General features: G+C 32.7%; 2 protein-coding genes across 2 annotated transcripts in view; one reads left to right on the top strand and one right to left on the bottom strand.

Moving 5' to 3' along the window:
* Positions 1-23,372, bottom strand: part of LOC125824718 (enolase) — a 233,916-nt gene that overhangs the window by 138,264 nt on the left and 72,280 nt on the right. The gene's annotated exons all lie outside the window — the stretch shown is intronic.
* LOC125826724 (leucine-rich repeat receptor-like protein kinase PXC1) lies at positions 17,296-21,864 on the top strand. Its single transcript, XM_049506072.1, is given in 4 exon segments — positions 17,296-17,307; positions 18,990-19,036; positions 19,038-20,449; positions 20,975-21,864. Coding segments are annotated over 4 exon segments (2,151 nt in total). The 3' UTR covers positions 21,655-21,864.

Here is a 23,372-nt window from a genome sequence, read left to right as displayed (position 1 = left end):
CAATTGCTCTTTTTGCTCTGTAAGTGCACTAGTATTCTGAACGACTTCGCCTCTATTTAAGCACAATTCTTCATAGAGTTATTGTTTATTTCAAACTCCTCATTGACTTGAATTCTTTTGACTTAGAGTTCTACTTCAAGTAAGACTCCTTCTTCAATTCAAACTCCTTCAAATTACGTTTATTGAGACGTTGTTTCCAACAAATTTTAAATCGTAATTATAAATAAAATATAAAGAAATGTAATTTTATTAATAAAATAATGTGGGTATAAATTTATTTATTTATTGATTTTTTCTCTATTAAATTTTTTTCGTGATTTGAAGGTCGCTAGTGACGTAATTTTTGAACTATGATAATGTGGACCTCTTTAAGATTTTATTTGATCTCCATGAAAGAATTTTGAGAATCTTCTGATTGTCAATAATAGTTTGGTCATATCTTGATCTGTGTGAATATTTCTAGAGCTTTGAAATTTTCAAGATGCTTTAAAATATATATTACTCTTAGAGTAACCTTCAAAAGTTCTAACAGAAATTAAACTCAACCTATAGAGTATAATAAAATTTTGAAATTAAAAGCAAATGAAAATGACAGATAAAATAGGTGTTCATGGTTAATGGAGGACCAACAATTTGCAGATTTCTTCACAAAAGATTGTGCCTTTCATAATAGAATCTGAGAAATAAAAATTTGAGTAAGTATTTATATAATAATCTTCTTTTGTTCGAAGAAATTATTCATTAAAGTAATGAGTCATCAATAATATCAAAAAATATGAGATCGTGAAATAAGGTTATGCAAGATCACTATTAAAGAGAGATTTGATTATATTAATTTATATGAGAGATGAAATTAAATAATTTCAGTTGAATGAAATAAGATGGGATATTTCAGAATTAAGTAATAAAATTTATATTGTGTTTGAATTAAGAGTTAGACAAATTAATAATGTCTACCAAACATGGCATAAATCATATCCCTAACTTAATCGAGAATTATTCCACATTATCCTAGTGAAGTGCTTATAAAAATGTGGGCTTCATTAGTTTTCTTTATTTGTCTCTTATGAACACGATTCGTGTATTATAGTGATAGCTTGTACTATATAAATTTTAGCTATAATTACTTCGTCTCTCTCCTCTCTTCCTCTCTCTCACCTCTCTCCTCTTTTATACATATACAAATACAAATTATGCATATACAATTATATGACAGATATACAAATACAACTTTCTCCACTCTTTGCCCTCTCTCGCTCGCCTCTCCCAATCTTGCTCGCTAGATATGCAAATACATATATATATATATATATTAGTTACATATATACAATTATCTGTCATATATACATATACAGTTCACATCTCTCCACTCTCTGGCCTCTCTCCCCCCTCTCTCAATCTCGCTCGCTAGATATATATATATATTATTTGACAGATATACATATACAATTCGTCTCTCTCCACTCTCTGCCCTCTCTCGCTCATCTCTCTCCTCCCTCTCCCAATCTCGCTTGCCTATCTGCTCCCACTAACGTGTAACTACGAATCATAATTAGCAAATTATAGCTATCGAGCATAATTAAATTATTTTTGAATGACTATATGCGAAAATTCCTCATTTAATATATCGTTATGTTTCTTAGTGCTCTGATGTTTTGGATATAAACTAAAAGGATCTTACTGTTGAAGTGAAATTATTTTGAACTTAGTGGTCCTGCTTCATACTTGGATAACGATGTTCATATTTAAGAGTTTGTCTAATGGTATATATCTTGAAATCAAGTTCATTATTTATGTTAGTCGACCCTAATTTTTTACCGCTGAATTGAAATAACAACATACCAAATGGGTATGCAGATCTTACCACTACCTCGTGGAGGGTAGAGAGGTTGTTTTTCTCAATTCATAAGTGGATCAAACTCGAGTAAAAAAAAAAAGCATAACAGTTAATACGAAAAGCAGTATACAGCGTAAGAACAAATTAAAAACAAAAGATACCCTCAAAATAGTGTGATCATCGAAATACAATACATAACATGTGTTGATAGATAACAAAAGCAAGGTAAGACAACACTCGATCTGCCCCTACTAACATTCTATATACCCAATCTTCACTTCTTCCTATCTAGAGTCTTGTTATCGGTAATATGAAGTTGTGAAATTATAATTGAACCAACCGGGAAGGGATAACATAACACACATTCTATGTTTTTTGCATTCAGCAGAGTTTAACTTATCTTTTGAGATGTACTCAGAGGCGGAGCTAGGGAGGGGTTCATGGGTTCAGACGGACCCATTAGCTTTTTCGTAGATCCTATATATTTGTATTAAGAAATTAAATAAATATATGTATATTAACTTGTGAACGGCAAACAAAATTGATTTAGAACCACCAAACTCTTAACCTTGGCTCCGCCTCTGGAGGTACTAAATGGCATAAATAAAATAGAGGTGGTCCTCATATTTGAGAAAATTTACATATTCTTGGACTGATACAAGTTGTATACATCATGGCAATTTAATTGAATTTTATCATAGGTCATATACATTTGAAGAAGTGGTCCTTCTGTGGGGGACAAGATGATCAATTTTTGTTTTGAGGTTGACAGAAAATATATATGTTTCCATACAAAGTACAATATACAACCAATGGTCATGACGTCTCCTTGGACATGGATGTATTCAGGAGAGGTACAGGTAGGTCGAAGAATTATTGGAGAATGAAGAGAGGTGATTAGAGAGAATCTGACGTAGTTACATCTTACCAAGGACATGACGTTAGATAGGAAGGCATGGAGCGTACAAATTAGGGTAGAAGCTTAGTATGTAGGGATGCATGTATACTAGTAAGTAGGAGTGTATTGTCTTGTTTAATTAACTGACTAGTGGACGTAGTACCACTCTTGTAGTTTCTTACTATTTGTTGCTTCGTGTAGTTTAATTATAGAATAATGTTTAGGTGATTTCGTCCATCTGTTTATTATGTTTAGGTGATTGCACTATTTTGTTGATGTGTTATTATTTCTTGCCTGAATACTCTACACTGTTTTTTTATTAATGTCTAAAAATAGATACTATTGAATGAAATTCTTTGTTTTTTGAATATACATGTGGTATTGACATCTAAATTTGGGTCTGATACATATATAGGAAATTACAGGCCCAGTACAAATTATTATTACAGAGAGAATTGATTAATGACGAGAGTGGACATGTTTTGAAGTACTATTTCTTTCCTTTTGGTTTTCTATTCGATATCTGAAAATAATGAAGTTGTGATTTCTATGTTAAAAAATTATCTTTCAGTTCGATTTGAGATGAAGAATTTGGGGGAAGTGAGCTGTTTTCTTGATTTGGAAATTGAAAAAATAGATCAAGGATATTTTGTTTCTCAAAAGACATATGCGAGGAAACTGCTGCAACGTATTGGTATGAGAGAGTCGAAAGAAAAAGCAACTCCAATGGAACCACATCTGAAGCGGAAGGAAAGCCATTAAAAAATGCCAAAGAATTTCAGCAACTTGTTGGTAGTTTAACTATCACAAGACCGGAAGATGGCTTATTTTGATGGAATTGTTTCTCAGTTCATGCAGTGTCCAAGAAGCTCACATCTAGATGCAGCAAGGCGAATTCTTCGTTATGTGAAGAGCCCATTAGATTATGGTCTTATGTACATAAGACATGAGAAATTCGTGTTAAATGGATTTATTGATGCGGATTGGGCTGAAGATACAAATGATAGACATTCAACTTCAGGATCTTGGTTTCTTGGTGCTAACAAGAAACAACAAGTGGGGTAAGATTATCTAGCACTGAAGCTGAGTACGTAGCCGCGACTATGGTTGCGGAAGAATGTATGTGGTTAAAGAGATAGATTAATTAATAGGAGAGATGTTGCAAAGTTGATTATGTTGTTCAAATTAGATGTGATAATGAAAGTGCTATCAAGCTTGCATTGAATCCAATTTTTCATGGCACAATAAATATTCAAGAGGAATCGGATTATGGCTCATGCCTCGTGTTATAATAGTAAATTGAACTTAATGTTTTCATGTGCTTAGAGATTAAAAAAAACACTACTTAATATGCAAATTAAAACATAATATAGCATAATCGAAAGCCCAAAAATAGTACTGCAGATAAGCAACTTGTGGGTGAATTTTTGCACCTCTTGCCACCAATATGAAATATCTGTACAAAAATCAAAACGAGGGCCTCTTTTACAAAATTACTAAAGTTACAGCTTTAAACTAACTTACTAATCTAAGAAGATTAAGTTAAAAGTGCCAAAAGAAATGGAGAGTAAACACTACAACAATTGAAGGAAGTGTAATGGCTTTGGACTCGCCTCCACTTTGTTGGTTGAAAGGCTCACCTCCACTTCTCCTGTAAATCTTTCCTCTCAGACCATATCCAAGTTACGAAAATTGATATTAATTACTAGGGCAACTATGGTAAGGAGAAGCAAAACATAATTGAAAATCATCGGTGAGAGAGTTGTATTTCTTTGAAGGAGCAAGCCGAGTGAAAAAGAGATCACTCTGTGAACAAAGATGAGAGACTCAAGCTTTGTTGGAACTCATGATCACCGACTGGCAATACCAAGAATGAAGAATGCGAATGAAGAAGATAAGCTTCATTCAGACACGGGTTGATGGCCTTATTTTGGAATAAACGTCTCTTGGGAATGATATTTTATCTTTGGGTTTCATCCCATCTGAAGCACACAAATGCCATTTCAGCAACCCAATTCAATATACAGCTTTGCTTATATTAATTCACATTGTATAGGAAAAGATTTTTTAGATTATTTTAGAATAGGATGAGCTGTAAAGTATATAGTCAGAGTTGGTTACCTACTTCCTTTTAAATTGACTTTCTAGTCCTTAGTTTACATGGATAAGTAAGCAACTCTTTGTACAATTTTTAGTTCAGTGAAAATAGAGAAAAATTTCCCAAATAATTCTTCAAGATTTCATTGAATTCTTTCATGGTATCAGAGCATTTTAGGGGAAATTCATCATCTTCTCTCCTATTTTTTCTTCATTATACTGTTTCACTCAATTTCAGTGAGATGGCAATTGAGACCGTAGTTGACAAATCTTCCTCTTCAGCTGAGAAAACCACTAATGTAGTCAATTCCAGTCATCCATACTACTTGACTCCATTAGATTCGCCTGAAAACAATCTCATCAACATCATTTTCGATGGTTCTAATTATAGAAACTGGAAAAGAGGAGTTTTAATTTCTCTGTCAGCTAAGAATAAGCTTTGCTTTGTTGATGACAAAGCAATTGTTCCACAAGAAGACTCACATTTTTTTTACCACTGGAGAAGGTGCAATGACATGGTCATTGCTTGGTTGTTGAATTCTCTTAGTAAGGAGATCTCAGAGAGTGTTATCTATTGCCTGACTGCTGTTGATCTGTGGAATGAGCTCCAAGAGAGGTATGGACAACCTGATAGAGCAAAACTTTTTCAGTTACAAAGAGATCTCAACAACATATCTCAAGGTACAAATGATGTTGCTAGTTACTTTAACAAACTAAAGAAGCTATGGGACCAAATGAAGGTTTTGAACACATTTATGACTTGTGGCTGTGATTGTAAGTGTGGTGCTAAAACACACAACCAAATGAATGAAGATATCAAATTGATGCAATTTTTAATGGGTTTGAATGAAATGTATTCAGGGTGTAGGGGGAATATTCTAATGATGAAACCCCTACCATCTACTAATCAAGCTTATTCCATGATCTTACATGAGGAATCTCAAAGAGAAGTGCATAATGGAAACATAGGATTTCCATATTCTGTTGGCTTTAATGTAACAAGATGGAATGAACAGAGGAACAATCCACAATCCAGGGTGAACAATCAAGTTGCAGGAGCAGGTTACCAAAACAGTGGACAGAAGAATTACATGTTCTGTACCTACTGTAAGAAGACCAACCATGTAAGATTAAATTGTTATAAGTTGATTGGGTACCCTACAGATTACAAGTTTACAAACAAGACAAAGAAGCCTCACAACAATGCTAAAGTTAATGCAGTTGGTACAGGAGAAAACAATTTCACTACTGCTTCTGAGGAAGGAATTATGCTCAATGAGCATTCTGGCAAAAATGTGGGATCAAGCACTATGTCAAATATTGTGAATTCTCAAGGTTTCACTAAGAATCAATGTGATAGACTGATACATATATTTAAGTATGTCCAAAGTGGAGATTCCCAAGCATCAGGTTCTGAAAACCATTTTGCAAGCATGGCTGGTATTGCAACTGTTTTGAGTGCATATTCTTCATGTTTCACTGTTTTTAATACTAAATCATGGATCATAGATTCGGGGGCTTCTCAACACATGACTTATGACAAATCTTTGCTTCATGACATAAAATATTTTTCTAGACCAATTTTGGTTACTCTACCTAATTCCTATAAGGTTTCTGTCACTTGCATAGGAATAGTTTCCCTCACTCCTAATTTAGAGCTACAGAGTGTGCTCTATGTTCCTTCTTTTAAACACAATTTACTTTCTGTAAGACAATTTGTTGATCAAACCGAGCTTGGTTTTCTTTTTACTAAACGTGGATGTTTTCTACAGGACCTCAATCTCAACAGGAAACAGATTTTTGGTAAAGCTGCAGCTGGTCTATATGTACTGAAGGATTGCACATCAGATTCCAATCCCTTTTCAATGAAGTCTTCTAGTTTTCAATCTTCTTTAATTTCTCCCAAACATCATGTTAAGTCCAAACATGTAGTGTCTGATTTTGAGTCTTTTCGTTCTAAATTAGTCAAGAATCCTGTAATTTGTAATGATCAGAATATGAATGCAATGAATACTCTTTCTGATTCTCTTGACTCTAGAAAACTTTGGCATTATAGGTTGGGGCATTTACCCTACGCTTCTATGAGGCACATTAAAGATATATGTTATTCAGAAGGTGAGAAATATGATTTTCCTTGTGATATTTGTCCAATGGCTAGACTCCACAAATTGCCATTTTCTAAAAGTCATATTACCACTAAAGACAGTTTTGAATTATTGCACATTAACACTTGGGGACCTTACAAGACCCAAACCTACAAAGGGGAAAAATACTTCCTCACTATTGTAGACGACTACACCAGATCTACATGGACCTTTCTACTTTCTACAAAATCCAATGCATTCCCAATATTGAGATCTTTCTTATCTTATGTTGAGAGACAGTTTGATAGAAAAGTAAAAATTATTAGATCTGATAATGCCTATGAATTAGGTTCAGGTGTTCTCCTCTCAGATTTCTTTACTTCACAAGGTATTGTTCATCAAACCACTTGTGTTGCTACCCCACAACAAAATGGGATAGCAGAAAGGAAGCACAAACATCTCCTTGAAATTTGCAGGGCTCTTTTATATCAGTCTCACCTACCTTCCAAATATTGGGGAGAAGCCCTTCTTACTGCCACCCACCTGATAAATCTTTTTCCCTCTAAAGTTTTGGGAAACATCAGTCCTCATGAAAAATTGTTTAAAGAGATTCCCTCTTACTCTCAACTCAGACCCTTTGGTTGTCTTTGTTTTGTGTCTACATTATCTGCTAATAGGGACAAACTTGCTCCAAGAGCTTTTCCAGGTGTTCTTCTAGGTTTTCCTTTTGGGAAGAAAGGGTATAAAGTTCTTAATCTTCAGACTAACCAAGTTGTGGTGAGCAGAAATGTGAAGTTTACTGAGTCTATTTTTCCTTTCACCAAATCAAAACCTATGTCTAAACTTTTCCCAGGGTCTTTTCTTTCAAATGAACCTTTGTTCCCAGAATCCCCTATTCTTACTCCTTCCACATCTCCTCGGGTTTGTACTCCCTTAAACAACCCTCGTCCAAATCTTGAGGATCCTTTTGACTCTTCTCTTTCACCTATCGATCTTGTTTCTTCCCCAGCTCCCATCGTGTCTACTCCTGATTTTTTTTCTCTCACTTCACCTATTCTCTCTCATGTGCTACCTCATGCAGAAGATTTGCGCAGATCAACCAAAAAATCTATTTTTCCTAGACATTTAGGTGATTTTATTTGTGATAGTGCCTTTACTGTGATTTCACCTAGTGTTTCTTATTTTCCTCTTGATTCTTTTCCTTATTTCTTTTTTAGCACACATAACCAGAATCTTAGTGATGCTACAAGTGGCATAAGGGAACCCAGGTCTTACCATGAAGCAGCCTCACACCCTGGATGGCAACTTGCTATGCAACAAGAACTGGATGCTCTTGCGTCCAATTCTACTTGGGACGTGGTACCTTTACCACCTGGAATGAAGTCATTACCCTACAAATGGGTGTACAAAATGAAACTTAAGTCAGATGGGAGTTTGGAACGTTTAAAGGCACGATTGGTTGTACATGGAGACATACAGCGAGAAGGGATCGACTACAATGAAACCTACTCACTTGTATTAAAAATGACAACCATTCGTTGCCTTCTTAGCATAGCGGTTAAACGCAATAGGACTCTTTTTCAGCTTGATGTAAACAACGCTTTCCTCCATGGGGACCTCAATGAGGAGGTCTACATGCGGTTTCCTCCGGGCATGCCTTCTTCATCTTCCTCGCATGTTTGCAGGCTGCGTAAGTCTCTTTATGGACTTAAGCAGGCCTCGCGCCAATGGTATGCATGTCTATCAGCAGCTTTGGGTACACGAGGTTATGTTGCATCATTGAATGATTACTCATTTTTTTTCTAAATCTTCAGGTACCCTTGTCACTATACTGGTTGCTTACGTCGATGGCATCCTGTTGACGGGTAACAATCAAAGGGAAATTGATGAGTTGAAATTGTTTCTCAACACAGAATTCAAAATTAAGGATTTGGGGATTGCTAATTACTTCTTAGGTATGGAATTCCTACATGTACATGATGGAGTACTTGTTACCCAAAGGAAATTTGCCCTGGACCTCATTGCTGAACATCCAGAAATTGGGACAAAATTTGCTTCCACACCTTTAGATTCTTCCATCAAATTGACTGCAGATTCTGGAGAACTCCTTTCCAACCCCAGCATGTATAGACGACTTTTAGGGCAATTGAATTACTTGACTCACTCTCGTCCGGATCTTTCATACACTGTTCAGACTTTGAGTCAATTTATGCAAAACCCAAGGACATGTCATCTCCAGGCAACTTATCACACTCTTCGCTATCTACAAAAGGATCCGGGACTAGGGCTATTCATCAATTCGAATTCTTCGTTCCAAATTTTTGGTTTTTGTGATGCAGATTGGGCGGCTTATTCTGATACTCGACGATCTGTTAGTGGTTTCTACATTAGTTTTGGTGGTTGTCCTATCTCCTGGAAGTCCAAGAAACAACCTGTTGTTGCACTCTCTTCTGCAGAAGCAGAATATCGATCCATGCGTCGATTGGTTGCTGAACTTGCATGGATTGTCCGTTTACTCTCAGATCTCTCTGTCTCTCCTTCTCTCCCAATATCTTTGCAGTGTGATAACCAGGCAACGATCCACATCGCCAAAAATCCAGTCTTTCATGAACGCACGAAGCATATTGAACTCGATTGTCATTTTGTTCGAGAAAAATTGGTAGATGGTCTCATCTCTCTCAATTTCACCCCCTCCTCTTCTCAAATTGTCGATATTTTTACCAAGGCATTGGTTGGTCCCTTGCACAGACATTTTTTAGGCAAGTTAGGTGTCCGATCTCTGGACTCCTACTTGAGGGGGAATGTTGGAACTCATGATCACCGACTGGCAGTACCAAGAATGAAGAATGCGAATGAAGAAGATAAGCTTCATTCAGACATGGGTTGATGGCCTTATTTTGGAATAAACGTCTCTTGGGAATGATATTTTATCTTTGGGTTTCATCCCATCTGAAGCACACAAATGCCATTTCAGCAGCCCATTTCAATATACAGCTTTGCTTATATTAATTCACATTGTATAGGAAAAGATTTTTTAGATTATTTTAGAATAGGATGAGCTGTAAAGTATATAGTCAGAGTTGGTTACCTACTTCCTTTTAAATTGACTTTCTAGTCCTTAGTTTACATGGATAAGTAAGCAACTCTTTGTACAATTTTTAGTTCAGTGAAAATAGAGAAAAATTTCCCAAATAATTCTTCAAGATTTCATTGAATTCTTTCAAGCTTTGCCCGTATAGCTATTTTGCTTCTAAGGTCTTTCACTTTAAGGGCGTGTGTAACGAAAGTTGCAAGAGCAACCATCAAATCAATATGAAGAACCATGTCCCATATAGAATACAAGACTCGAATGATGATTTATGATATGCCCCTTTATGGTTAAAGAGTTAGCCGTTCTGAATTCTGTAAACATGCCATTTAAATATCTCGAAGGACAAATCAGTTTTTCAGACCAACATATGAATTACGATGTAAAAGAGATGTATTCTCATTTCTTAATAAAATAAAATTTATCTTTTTTATTTATATTTTTTAATAGATATGTGGAAAAAAAATAAACAACTAATATAACTAATTTTTAATAAGTTGGCTAACAATAAAAACTATTAAAAGACATTTTAGGCTTCCTCATTTACAAAGAAACAGTTACACTGTCCAAGTTAGAAGAAACTCGGAAGAAACCCAACAGAGAGAAACCCTCTACCAAAATCAAAGTTTTCTTTCCAAAATTCCTTATAGATTAACTGTTTATGGAGTGTTTCAACAATGCGTGATTGAGACTTTTTTAGGATTGGTTTTTATGGACTCTTTAAGCAATGAGTAATTAGATTATAGGTGTTATTGTTCAATGTTATTTAGGGCACTTTCAGGCGTGGAATTCATTGAAACTTTTCGTTGTACAGTTTCATTTGATTACCTAAAACTTCGTGCAGAGTACTTATCGATCTTTTCGATAACTCAATTGTATATATTACATGCGGGTGGTTCAGTGGCGGCACAAATTCAGTTTTCAGTGGCGGGTCAAGCTACTTAGTGCCCTAGTTTTTTTATTAAAAAAATCCAAAGTTATTTCTTCTTTTTAATGGAAACACTTTATTTTTTCTATGGTCTTAAAAAATATATATATACCAAAATATTTTTTAATCTTATAGTCTTAAACATGTCATGTGGAAGTTAAATTTAAAAATTGACAAAAAGGAAAGAAACATTCTTTAATGTTTCAAAACGAACTAAAACAAAGACAAAATATAATTTATTTTTGTTAAATAATACTTATAATAATTATGTTATTACTAAAAAAATGGGGCCCTCAAATTTAGGGGCCTAAAACGGATGCCTCATTTTTAAAGGGCATCAAGCCTCCCCTAGGGTGGTTTCTACTTAGAGATATAATGTTCCTACAACAAGAGCTAGTGAAAAGATAAACACTACTTAATATGCAAAACATACAAGTTACCTCCACTTCTCCGGTAAATCTTTCCTCTCAGACCATATACAAGTTACGAAAATCAATATAACTAGGGCAACTATGGTAAGGAGAAGCAAAGCATAATTGAAATCATCGGTGAAAGAGTCGTATGTCTTTGAAGGAGCAAGCTGAGTGAAAAAGAGATCACTTTGTGAGCAAAGATGAGGGTGGTTGACTCAAGCTTTGCCGGTATATATAGCTATTATGCTTCTAATGCCTTCCACTTTAAGGGCGTGTGTAACGAAAGCCTGCAAGAGCAACCATCAAATCAATATGAAGAACCATGTCCCATATAGAATACAAGACTCGGATGACGATTTATGGTATGCCTTTTATTCTTAAAGAGTTTGCCGTTCTAAATTCTGTAAGAAAGCAATTCAAATATCTCGAAGGATAACTCAATTTTCCAAACCAACATATGATGTAAGAGAGATGTATGTAACAAACTAAGGTTTGTATTGATCCTAAAAGAACTTATAAGCGGAAAATAGAAAAAGGAGATTCCAGACGGCTATTACAAAATAGCTAATTAAAAGAAATAACATAACTCATAGCATAACCCCAATGAGATAGTTCATCCTCTGTATATATAGGCATCTTTAGTGCACATGCTCATTCCTTTAACCAGGATCTCAAATGTAATTTGACTGTATATCAATTGGATCCTCCATCGTGGCTAGATTCGTAACAATGTATTTTCTCATTTCTTATTCCTATCTAAAAAATTGTAAGATGCATGTAAAAAACATTTTCTTGAAATAAATGAGAAGAATAACAAGAAATTCAGATTTTGTATCAATTGTTGTTTTGAGTGGAGATGAGAAGGGTAAAACATAGCGTAATTTTTAAGTCTAAAAATAAGTGTTATTTGAATAAAATTCTATTTATCTACACCAAGTATTGGAGCATTTTGGGATGTATCATGATTCAACCAAATTTAAGGAATTTTTGAATTAGTTTTTAACACTATGAGATTTGTGTAAAATTTTCAGTTGTAATTACTTTGAAAACTAATGGACCTTACTACATGAACTAACCTAATTGTTTTCCAAAAGAAGTTTGGGCCGTTTCCAATCACCAAATAAGCCCAAAGCAATATCAAAAGTAGGGGCGTACAAAATCGAACCGAAAATCGAACCAAACCACAAATCGAGTCAAATCGGGAAAAAAACCCGACTAGTGGTTTGGTTTGACTTGGTTTGGTATTGGAAAAAAACCCCGACTATATTTGGGTTGGGTTGGTTTTAACTAAAAGAAACCAACTCGAGACCAAACCAACCCAACATTATATATGTAATTTTAAAATTTTATTTTATACATAAAAATATTTACTTTGATATAATTTTAAAATATTTCTTATACTATTTCATAGTTTTTATCTTTTAATATATTATTTCAAGTTTAAAACTTAGAATTCAGAATGGTCCAATAAAGATTATAGTACATAGATGTTGATAATTATAATAAAACTTAAATCAAAATCAAATTAATACTAATGCAAAACAAAAATCAATTCAACACTAAGAATGACAATAATATTGAATATTTGTTCTTTAGTTTTACATTGGTTTAGACAATTAAAATGCATAATCTAATTTTAATTTTTCTTAAATATTTAGTAATGTAACTAATACTTATTAAACTTATTTTAGCATGATTTAGTACTTTTAAATTATGACCATTTTCATTATGACTTTGCAATATTTATTTTATATGATGATTTTATTATTATTTTTTATTGAATATTTTTGTGTCATCAGTACTCATCTCATATTTTGTGTTATTTTTTTTTCAGAAACACCTTAGATAATTGTATTTTGGTTGGACTAAAGAAATATTTGGAGCACAAGTTAATTATATGTTTGTATGCAAACTTTACCGAAAAAACCCAAAAATCTGAAAAAATCCAAGGTTTGTTAGTTTGGTTTGATTTATAAATTTAAAAATTCGACACAATGGTTTGGTTTGGTAGTTGAAAAACCCGAACCAACCCGAGGTTGAAAAACCCAACAAATTCGAATTTTATTAGTTTGGTTTGGTTTATAAATTTAAAATTTTCACACAAATGGTTTGGTTTGATATTTGAAAAACCCGAACCAACCCGGTCATGTACACCCCTAATCAAAACCAATGGGAACCATTATTTTGACAAGAAATTTTTTCCATATAATCAGAGGGATTGACATGTAAGTATACTTGAAAGAAAATTAATTAAATTAATTTTTGAATTAACAAAGAATTGAAGTAAAGAAGAATTAATGAAAAAGACAATATAAAACAATAAAAAAGAGTTGAAGCTATTCCAGCAAAGAAAGCAAAAACGCAAGATTCAAACTTAGTATATACTCTATTTTTTTTTATACGTATACATATATACATATAAAGTTTTATCTGAGGTCTCTGGGTGTCGTATCCCCAATCTCATACATAAATCCGCCCCTAGTTGGGACTGGGAGTGGGGTTCGGGAGGTAGTTATGAGTGTGATGGTCAAGACTCGAGAGGAATATTGGTTGAGCGAGGAGGAGACAATGAACTTGAAATGTCACTTATGATTATGTAATTTGTTTTCTCTATTTCATAACATTTTCCTCATCTTAAACAATTTATTTTTTTCAAAATGATACTTTTTACAGCATTTTAATCTATCAAACATAAAAAAAAAAAATTAACAAATCATAAAATATTTTGCACCACACGTTCATAGTGTAAAGATCTTTTATCATTAACGTATTTTAGCAGGTTATTTATTTTTCTTAGGTAATAAAATACAGCTAAGGTTTGTTGCATGTCACTTTATTTTATTAATATTATAATTAAAATAGAACTATTTTTTTTTATAAAATTGACAAGGCACAGAAGTCAAAAGTATTACCAAAAATCTTTATATTAAAGTTATAATCCATTTTATTCCCCTTTATCCGACCAATCTAATTAGCAACATATCTTCTTAAGATCTCATTGCTTAATTTCCATCAAAGTGTTTTTCCTGTGGGAATCTTCTATGAATAAGGTATACATTTTATTTATTTCTTCACTTTATAAATAAACAATTTAAATTTGAGTTAGGAAATGAAGAATTTTTTAATTTAAATTGTTCTCCTGTAACGTAAATTCAAATTAGTTGGATTAATAAATATTGGATACTATATTAATCTATTTTAGGATCATTATTTAAGTCATAACAAAATTATTAGAATTTTCTTGTATATACGTTTAGCTACTTAGAAAATAACTTCTGACATACGAGCCTGAAATAGCATAAATGTGTGTTATTAGTGTTTAAATTATCAATCGTTATCTTTGTTAATGTTTTCAAGCTTAATTAATATATAATATAATACCTACTTGATTTAAACTTACTTTTTATAAGCTAAATCATAACCAACTTTTTCGAGCAGTATTCTTCAATTGTTTTAATTTGAAGATGGTCTGCCTTGGATACTAGTTAAATATTTACTAAAAACATTATATTCATTTATTTTTCAATCTAATTTGATGCTCTTAAAAGATTATTTTGTAGAATGGTTTTTGAGGAAAATTAGAAAATTATTGGTTGGCAGGAAAGAAATAATGGAGAAAATAGCTTTATTATGGTGGCAAATATTGCAATCATTTCAATTTGGTGCATAATTAAATTTGAAAATTTTGGCTAATTATTGATAATTATTATGTTCCATTCTGTTAAAATGTCACCAAATTGACCTTAATAAAGGTGTAGGGTTTAAAGTTTCTAAAGTTAAATGTTATCATGGAAACTTTTATGGTGATTAGACTCACCATCTAATATATGATTTACACATATGTTTGGATGGTCGTTAATGTAGGCTAATGTATCGTATTGTATTATATTCTTTTGATGAATATAGTTTTGAATAGATTGTATTATATTGTTTTCTATCGTTATATAATACTCTTCATACATCAACAATTTAAAGAATAGAATTACCAAACAAAATACGATACGAAGTAAAACAGTTATAAAAAATATGATAAATGATAAAATATGAAGTTTTTGGCTAAAATCATCCCTAAAGTATGACCTACACCTAAAGTACATCCTTGTGTTATATAAGTGAACAAAAAACATCTTTGAACTATACAAAAAGTTGCAAGATTCATCTTTCTGTCTATTTTTATTTTAAGAAACTCAAGCCACCAACAAAAAATGTGCCAAGTCGAATGAATATATGTACACATGGTTAAGCTAATCAAGTTAGGTGATTTTTTTAATTTTTAGAAATTGAGGGTTTAAATCATATTTAGACAAAATTTATTCAAATTCTAAATATTCTTTGTAAAAATATGGCAAAATACTACTCCAACTTCAAAATTTTCAAATAAAGTAATTTTTTTTTTTATTTTCATAACTAAACACCTACGTAATTTCACTAAATTTCTAGCATTTTTGTACATTGTATAAAATGTGAATTGTATTGTATTCATAGTATATATACGCCCTAAATATTTTATTAAAGAAAATCTCTTATAAATAGTTAGACGTAATATTTTTGAAATGATTTCTTTTACATAATCTTTCTAACCATCGAAACGTACTGTATAAATATTTCAAAACTTATGTATTGTTGCAAGTCAATTTACTTGATGATGCAGAAAAACATATAAACTAACAACACACAAAATTTAAATTCTGAGAATGAAAGATTCATTTCCTATCCATATCCTTATCCTTTTTAGGTAACTTTGATCTTCTCGTCGTGGCCATGACGTGACCAAATTAAAAATTATTTTGTTTATTGGTTCAATTAGTTTCTTAACAAAAATAGACTGAAGGATGATTCTTGTTATTTTTTGGATAGTATAAGGATGTTTTTTGCTCACTTAGATAATATAATGATGTACATTAGATTTGAGTCATAGTTAAGGGGTGATTTTAATCAAAAACTCATAAAATATGATTATAATATAACCAGCAAAAACAAATGAGAGAACAGAGTAACAACGTGATTATACCCAATTAGTTATTACATACAATGGGATTTTTCGCCTTTACACATACAATAATAAATTTTAATGATATAATATAATAAAATTTTAGTAATAATCAAAATAAATATTATATTTAAATTAACAACGCAATCCATGATTTTCTTCAAGTCAACTCTCCAAAAAGATATCATTTGTCACTTTTTTAGTCGATATTGATCTACATATGAATTAGATAGGGTAAATTTTTTGCAACAACGTGATTATTTGATTGATTTAGGTTATGAACTATTTTTGACTGAGCATATCATACATTCAATTTTTTTAAATAAAATACTCTTATTTCAAAAAGAATCTTATAAGTTCGTTAAAAAATAATTAAATTTTTCTAAATTTCAAAACAATTTAATTCAAACTTCTGATTTTCTTTTCTCCTTCATAAATCGTAACAATTTTTTATAACTACACCAAACGTTACGATATGTCTAAATCATAGGTTTTAAAAAAAATTATTATCACACAAATATTATGATATATTATAAGTTCAAAAATCATAAATTTTATGTTTAGTTAAATTACTTCACATAAATCAAAATTACGAGTAAGTTACAACTTTCTAAAAGACAAATTGACAAGTTGATAGGTCAGTTTCACCTTAGCTGCCTACTACTTTTATTTGTGCATTATATTATATGTTAAAAGTAACAAAAGGACTAATTATTCCCAAACTTTACAAAATATATAAATTTGTATACCGCTCTTTTATTCAAAACTTGAATGTCCTAGAAAACGGTCCTTGTATAAGAAAAAATTGCTCATTAAGTTTAAAATTATAATATTTGTATGTATGACAAATATTGAAACTTTTCAAAAGAGAATAAGATTAAAAAAAAAGTTGCATGGTTCACTTGATGAGAAAAATATTCAAATTTAGGTTAATTTAAGCCATTGATGTTTTGTCCTATAATGACGAGTCAGGTTATCAACACGAATTGTGGTAAGACAGATAGAATTTCATTTTTAATTAAAAATTTCGAATTCGAGTTTTAAATATTAGATTTTTTTAATAGAAAGTCATTCTTTTTCTTTCTTCGTTTTATCAAGACAAATGAATTGATTCGTTTCATCCTTCTATCTATGTAATTTTGTGTCTCCTTTATGATCATGTTGAGCAAAAATCAGGTGTTTTGTTGTGTGAGACTGATAGAAATAAAGGATCGAGACAATCATTATGGTATTTTCCCTAGTGTTTTTCTCTTTAGCGAGTTGTAGGTGATATAGATATGAATCTCAATTCAATTAGTATTGAAAAGGAAGAATCATATGTCGAACTAAAAGTCACTTGAATGATCTTTAATAGCTCAGTGAATTGAAAATTTAATCTTTCACCTCATTGATTAGCGTCTGATTCCTCATTTTGTAATTCTCTCCCTCATCTATCCTTCTCCGCCCTCTATATAATCATAAAAACAAACAAACAAACTCAAGTTCACTAAAATGAAAAGACTAGAAAAAGGAAAAGAAAACTCTTTCACCTCATGTCCACTCTTTTTTTAACCCACTTTGCCTTTACTTGATTCCATTTGCTATGGGAGTGGAGAAAAAGAACTTCAATCATTTCCATAAAACCACCCCTCATATGCTCATGCACCATCTTTAATCATTTCACACAACTTTTCTTTTCCTCTCTCTCCCAAAACAAAAAAGAAATCATAGTGATAAGATTAACTCGATCAGAAACGAATACAGAATTTAAAGTTGTTTTATCACGTTAAATCAATGAATGTAGAGTAACATTTATATACTCTTTTATCACTTGACTATTATCAATCATGCCTTCTCATTTAATTTAAAATTATTATAACTAAGGGACCATTTTTATTATTTTCTCATCCTCAACATTGTCTTCTCCCTATCTTATAATTTCTTACATATAAATGGAAAGACAAAACAAAAAAGATAATGTACACAAATTCAACTTTATTGTACTGTTTTCTTTCAAAAAATTCAAACAATCTAATCTACATACTGTCCACAAATTCAACTTTACTTTTTGTACTCTTTTGTTATTTATATATGATATACATGAATATATAACTTTAATAACTAAATTATCGTTAATTATACACATTTGTCTTCTTAATTTATCACTTAACTAAAAAAATAGGTGTAAATTATCATAATGAATTTGAAATTACGTGATCTTAAATTTTTTATTTCACTTGTTTCATGGATATAACTTTAAGTTTAACAAGTTTTGTTCTATAAGCAAAAAAATTTAATTTTGACCTTGAAAGTTCACCGTGAGGTAATCGAGAATTCAAAAATTCATGATCAGTCATTTTTAACATCGTGGAGTAATTTCTAAAATAGATTACAATAATAACATATCAATATAATTCCACAAGCTGAGACTGTAAAATGTGAATTGTATCCAAACCTTATCTCTATTTTGTGATGGTAGAAAAGTTGTTTCCGATAGACGCTCGACTCTGATAAAGCAAATTGAAACATATGTGAAGAGAAAATAGAGTAGTAAAAGAATTATTTTTAAAAATAGTAGAAAAATAAACCGTAATAACAATAGCTAATACAATAATTAAAACAAAAGATCAGGAATAAATTAATATAATTTAATATAAATATCGGGTACGAATAAGTTTTTACCTGCGATCATCATCTACACTATGCACAAATTCAACTCTTTTGTTCCTTAAATTCAACTTGTGTTTTTTTGTTCTCTTCCTAACTTCCCGCGCTTTATGCCTTAAACCCAAAAAAATGAACCGTTTTTTCTCCTCCATTCTCCTCCTCACACTTCTCATCTCCGCCGTGACCGCCACCGGCGACGGCAACGACACCGCCGCACTCCTCCTCTTTCAGTCCCAAACTGACATCCACGGCACTCTCCTTCACAATTGGACACTTCCGTTGAACTCCACCACCGCTTGCAGAGCTCAATGGCTTGGTATAAAATGCATAAACAACCGTGTCTCCGCCGTAATCCTCCCGTCGTTCAATCTCCGGGGACCCATTACCGCTCTCTCTTCTTTACCTTTACTCCGCCTTCTCGACCTCCGTAACAATCGCCTTAACGGAACCCTCACACCCATTACCCAATGTACTAATCTTAAGCTCATTTACCTCTCCGGCAACGATTTCTCCGGCGAAATTCCGCCGGAAATTTCTTCTCTCCGTCGTCTCCTCCGCCTTGACGTTTCAAATAACAACCTAGAAGGCTCAATTCCGACCCAGATTGCGAATTTGACCCGATTACTCACCCTTCGTTTACAGAACAATGAACTTTCTGGAACAATCCCAAAATCCCTAAATTCTCTTCAAAATCTTAAAGAATTGAACTTTTCGAATAATGAGCTTTATGGGTCTGTTCCAAATGGTTTATATAATCATTTTGGTGAAAATAGCTTTGATGGAAATGAGGGTTTATGTGGAATTGGGAATTTACCTCAATGTTCATATACAGGGGAAATAGTTCCTTCAAACCCTAGCTCTTTGCCTACAACCTCCACTGCAACAATCGAAGAACCCCACGAAAAATCGCGAAAAGGGTTGAGTAGAGGAGGGGTAGTAGCAATAGTGATGGTGAATGTGGTGGCATTGTTAGTTGTAGTGTCATTTATGGTAGCATATTACTGTGGGAAGTATTCAAGAACTCAGAGTTTTTCAATGTCAGGAAGTGAGTGTGGGAAGAGGAGGAGTAGTTATTCGAGCGAAAAACGAGTTTACGCTAATAACAATGGTGGTGGTGGTGGTGATAGTGATGGTACAACAGCTACTGATAGAAGTAAACTCGTGTTTTTCGATAGGAGGAAGCCATTTGAGCTTGAGGAATTGTTAAGAGCATCAGCTGAGATGCTTGGTAAAGGGTGTTTAGGTACTGTTTATAAGGCAGTTCTTGATGATGGGATTACAGTTGCTGTAAAAAGATTGAAAGATGCAAATCCATGTCCAAGAAAGGAGTTTGAACAGTATATGGATGTTATTGGAAAGCTTAAGCATCCAAATATGGTGAAACTTAGAGCTTACTATTATGCCAAGGAAGAAAAATTGCTTGTTTATGACTACTTGCCTAATGGGAGTTTGCATTCACTTCTTCATGGTAAACATTAGTAAATGTTCATGTCAAAGATTAAAGATTGTTTTGTAATTCAAGATTGTCTCTTTTGGGGGTTGTTAAGGTCTATATTGCTCGGACTCTTCAAAATGTCGATGGGGTGTGTCGGATCCTCCAAAAATAGTGCATTTTTGGAGAATTCTGACGTTGTAATTCAAGATTGTCTTTTTTGGGGGTTGGTAAGGGTTATAATCCTTGGACTTTTCAAAAATATCGATGGATGTGTGTCAGATTCTCCAAAAATCTCTAGAAATAGTGCATTTTTGGAGAAACTTACACGGGTATGACATGTTTTGTAATTCAAGATTGTCTTTTTTGGGGTTGGTAAGGGTTATATTGCTCGGACTTCTCATAAATGTTGGCAGGTACATGTCGGATCCTCTCGAAATCTCCAGAAATAGTGTATCTATGGAGGATCTGATGCGGGTATGGCAACATTTTTGGAGAGTCCAAGCAAGTTGTAGGTAAGATACTAATATTGATGGGATTTTTTTTTCTTGATTCTAATAGGAAACAGAGGACCAGGGAGAATTCCATTGGATTGGACAACAAGGATTAGCTTGGTGCTAGGGGTAGCTAGAGGGCTTGCTCACATTCATGAAGAGTATGCAGATTCAAGAATCCCACATGGGAATGTGAAATCATCTAATGTGTTGCTTGACAAAAATGGTGTGGCTTGTATATCTGATTTTGGGTTGTCATTGCTTTTGAATCCCGTTCATGCCATAGCTAGATTAGGAGGATACCAAGCACCCGAACAATCTGAAATCAAGAGGCTATCTCAAAAATCTGATGTTTATAGCTTTGGAGTACTGTTATTAGAAGTTCTCACTGGTAGAGCTCCTTCAGAGTACCCTTCACCGACTAGGCCTCGCGATGAGGAGGAAGAATTGCCAGTGGATTTGCCTAAATGGGTTCGATCAGTAGTGAGGGACGAGTGGACTGCTGAAGTGTTTGATCAAGAACTGTTGAGGTACAAAAACATTGAGGAGGAATTGGTGTCAATGCTACATGTAGCCATGGCATGTGTAGTGCCACTACCTGAAAAAAGGCCTACTATGGTTGAAGTTGTTAAGTTGATTGAGGAGATTAGAGTTGAACAATCTCCATTAGGTGAAGATTATGACGAATCGCGCAATTCTCTTTCCCCCTCCCTTGCCACCACTGAAGATGGACTCCCCGGTTACTAATTTTCGATCATCGTGGCATTGATGTTTCATAGTCCTAGTAGTATATGTTCAAATTTGCAGCATCTTACTGCAAATTGGGAAGTTCAAAAGCTATGGACTTATGTTTAGTAGTTATTTGATTGCTTTGTGTTATTCCAAATTACTGCACTTTTGGAAAATCTGATGATCCAACAAGCATATAAGAAGTGCAGCAATCAGTCCATTATGTATTTTTTTTAATGTAATGTAATGTTAATTCTTTGTATTTAATTCATTTTCAAGATTTGTGTTCTAAGGCAAAACCTCACTCTACTAGCTCCTTGTTGCTTGACTTTCGAAAAGTGAAACGTGACAAGTAAAAGTAAATGAAGGGAAGGAGTAACTTATAGCGCGCTATTCGCAACTCAGTCCAAATATGACACTAGACACTCAATCAACTTTGTTTTTTGGTTTTTCGTTTGGTGTCCGTTTTGGTTTGACTAATTCAGATTCTTATCAGAAAGTCCTATTATGAAGAGCAACATGTTCCTTACCAAAAGCGACTCCATTTTCAACGTTTGACCTTCGAAACTTGTTAAAATTTTCTGCTATCTTTTATTTTGACATTTAAACTAGAACTTGTTCCTATTGAACGCGTACACTATACAAAACTTGTAATTCTCAATGAATTAAGTATTTATAAAATTCCTTTTTGACTGTCCAAAATAATAATAATAATGACTTGATTATCAATTTTTAGACTGTCAAGTATTCATCACTGATGGGAAAAAGCAAAGCAAATTGATGGGCTGTCAAAAGACACTACCTCTTTTTTTTAACAGACTTTACATTATTTTCACTTTGGCGTGATTTGCGCAATTTCACTCTTGCCACTTTTGGTGTTTAATGAGTCAACTCACAAATTTGAGACATACTTTGAATCTATATTGTTCAAACTTTATAAAAATATTAATGTATATATGTCAATTTTTTCAACAATAAAATATTTTTGACAAATTTAATATGGGTATGATAACACTTTTAAAATGTTCTAACAACATAGCATTAACTGATTTTACGGACTTGTAAAAAAAAAAGCATTGTGTGTTGAGTCCAATGTTATTTAGTCTTTTCGGAAAATACATTATGAGTGTCAAATTCTTCACCGCTATATATTTTATTTTAAGGATTCAATTGGAATATAATAATATCTGTAAAGAATTTGAGCAGCATAGACGATTACCAGAGTGATCGGGTGAAAGTGGTTAAAAGAAAAGGTAACACATCCAATTCGATCCATTAGACAAGGGTTGGATAATAGATCATATAAAAATAATTGAATATAGATAATTTACTAAAGAATTGGACATTTGTCATATTATCGATATCCAATTTTATTTTATTTTTCGCGAGTTTTTACTTTCTAAACTAAGTTTATTTTAATTTTTAGCTTATGATATGAATTTATATTATCGGTCAATTAACCATTTTAATTCATATTAAATTTTAGTGAATCAAATGGTTTGTTTATTTTTGTTTGATCCGTCTATATTCAATCTGATTCACTCATTTATTGCTCTACTCATACCAATCAAAAATGAATAGAGTGAATTTATGACAGTGATATTTTGTGTTCCTTTTGTGGACCATATATTATATGGGTTTAAAAAATAGTACATTTAGCCTTAGTTTGGGGTTTATAATATAGAAAAACAAGAGACATAATCCGATAGACTTTTGTAGATGTTATACCTAACTTA

The sequence above is a fragment of the Solanum verrucosum genome, unplaced genomic scaffold (genome assembly GCF_900185275.1).
Source record: "Solanum verrucosum unplaced genomic scaffold, falcon-dt-bn FXZP01000125.1, whole genome shotgun sequence".
Classification (NCBI taxonomy): Eukaryota; Viridiplantae; Streptophyta; class Magnoliopsida; order Solanales; family Solanaceae; genus Solanum; species Solanum verrucosum.
Note: the sequence above shows the minus strand (reverse complement) of the source record. Positions and strands in the feature narration are given on the sequence as shown.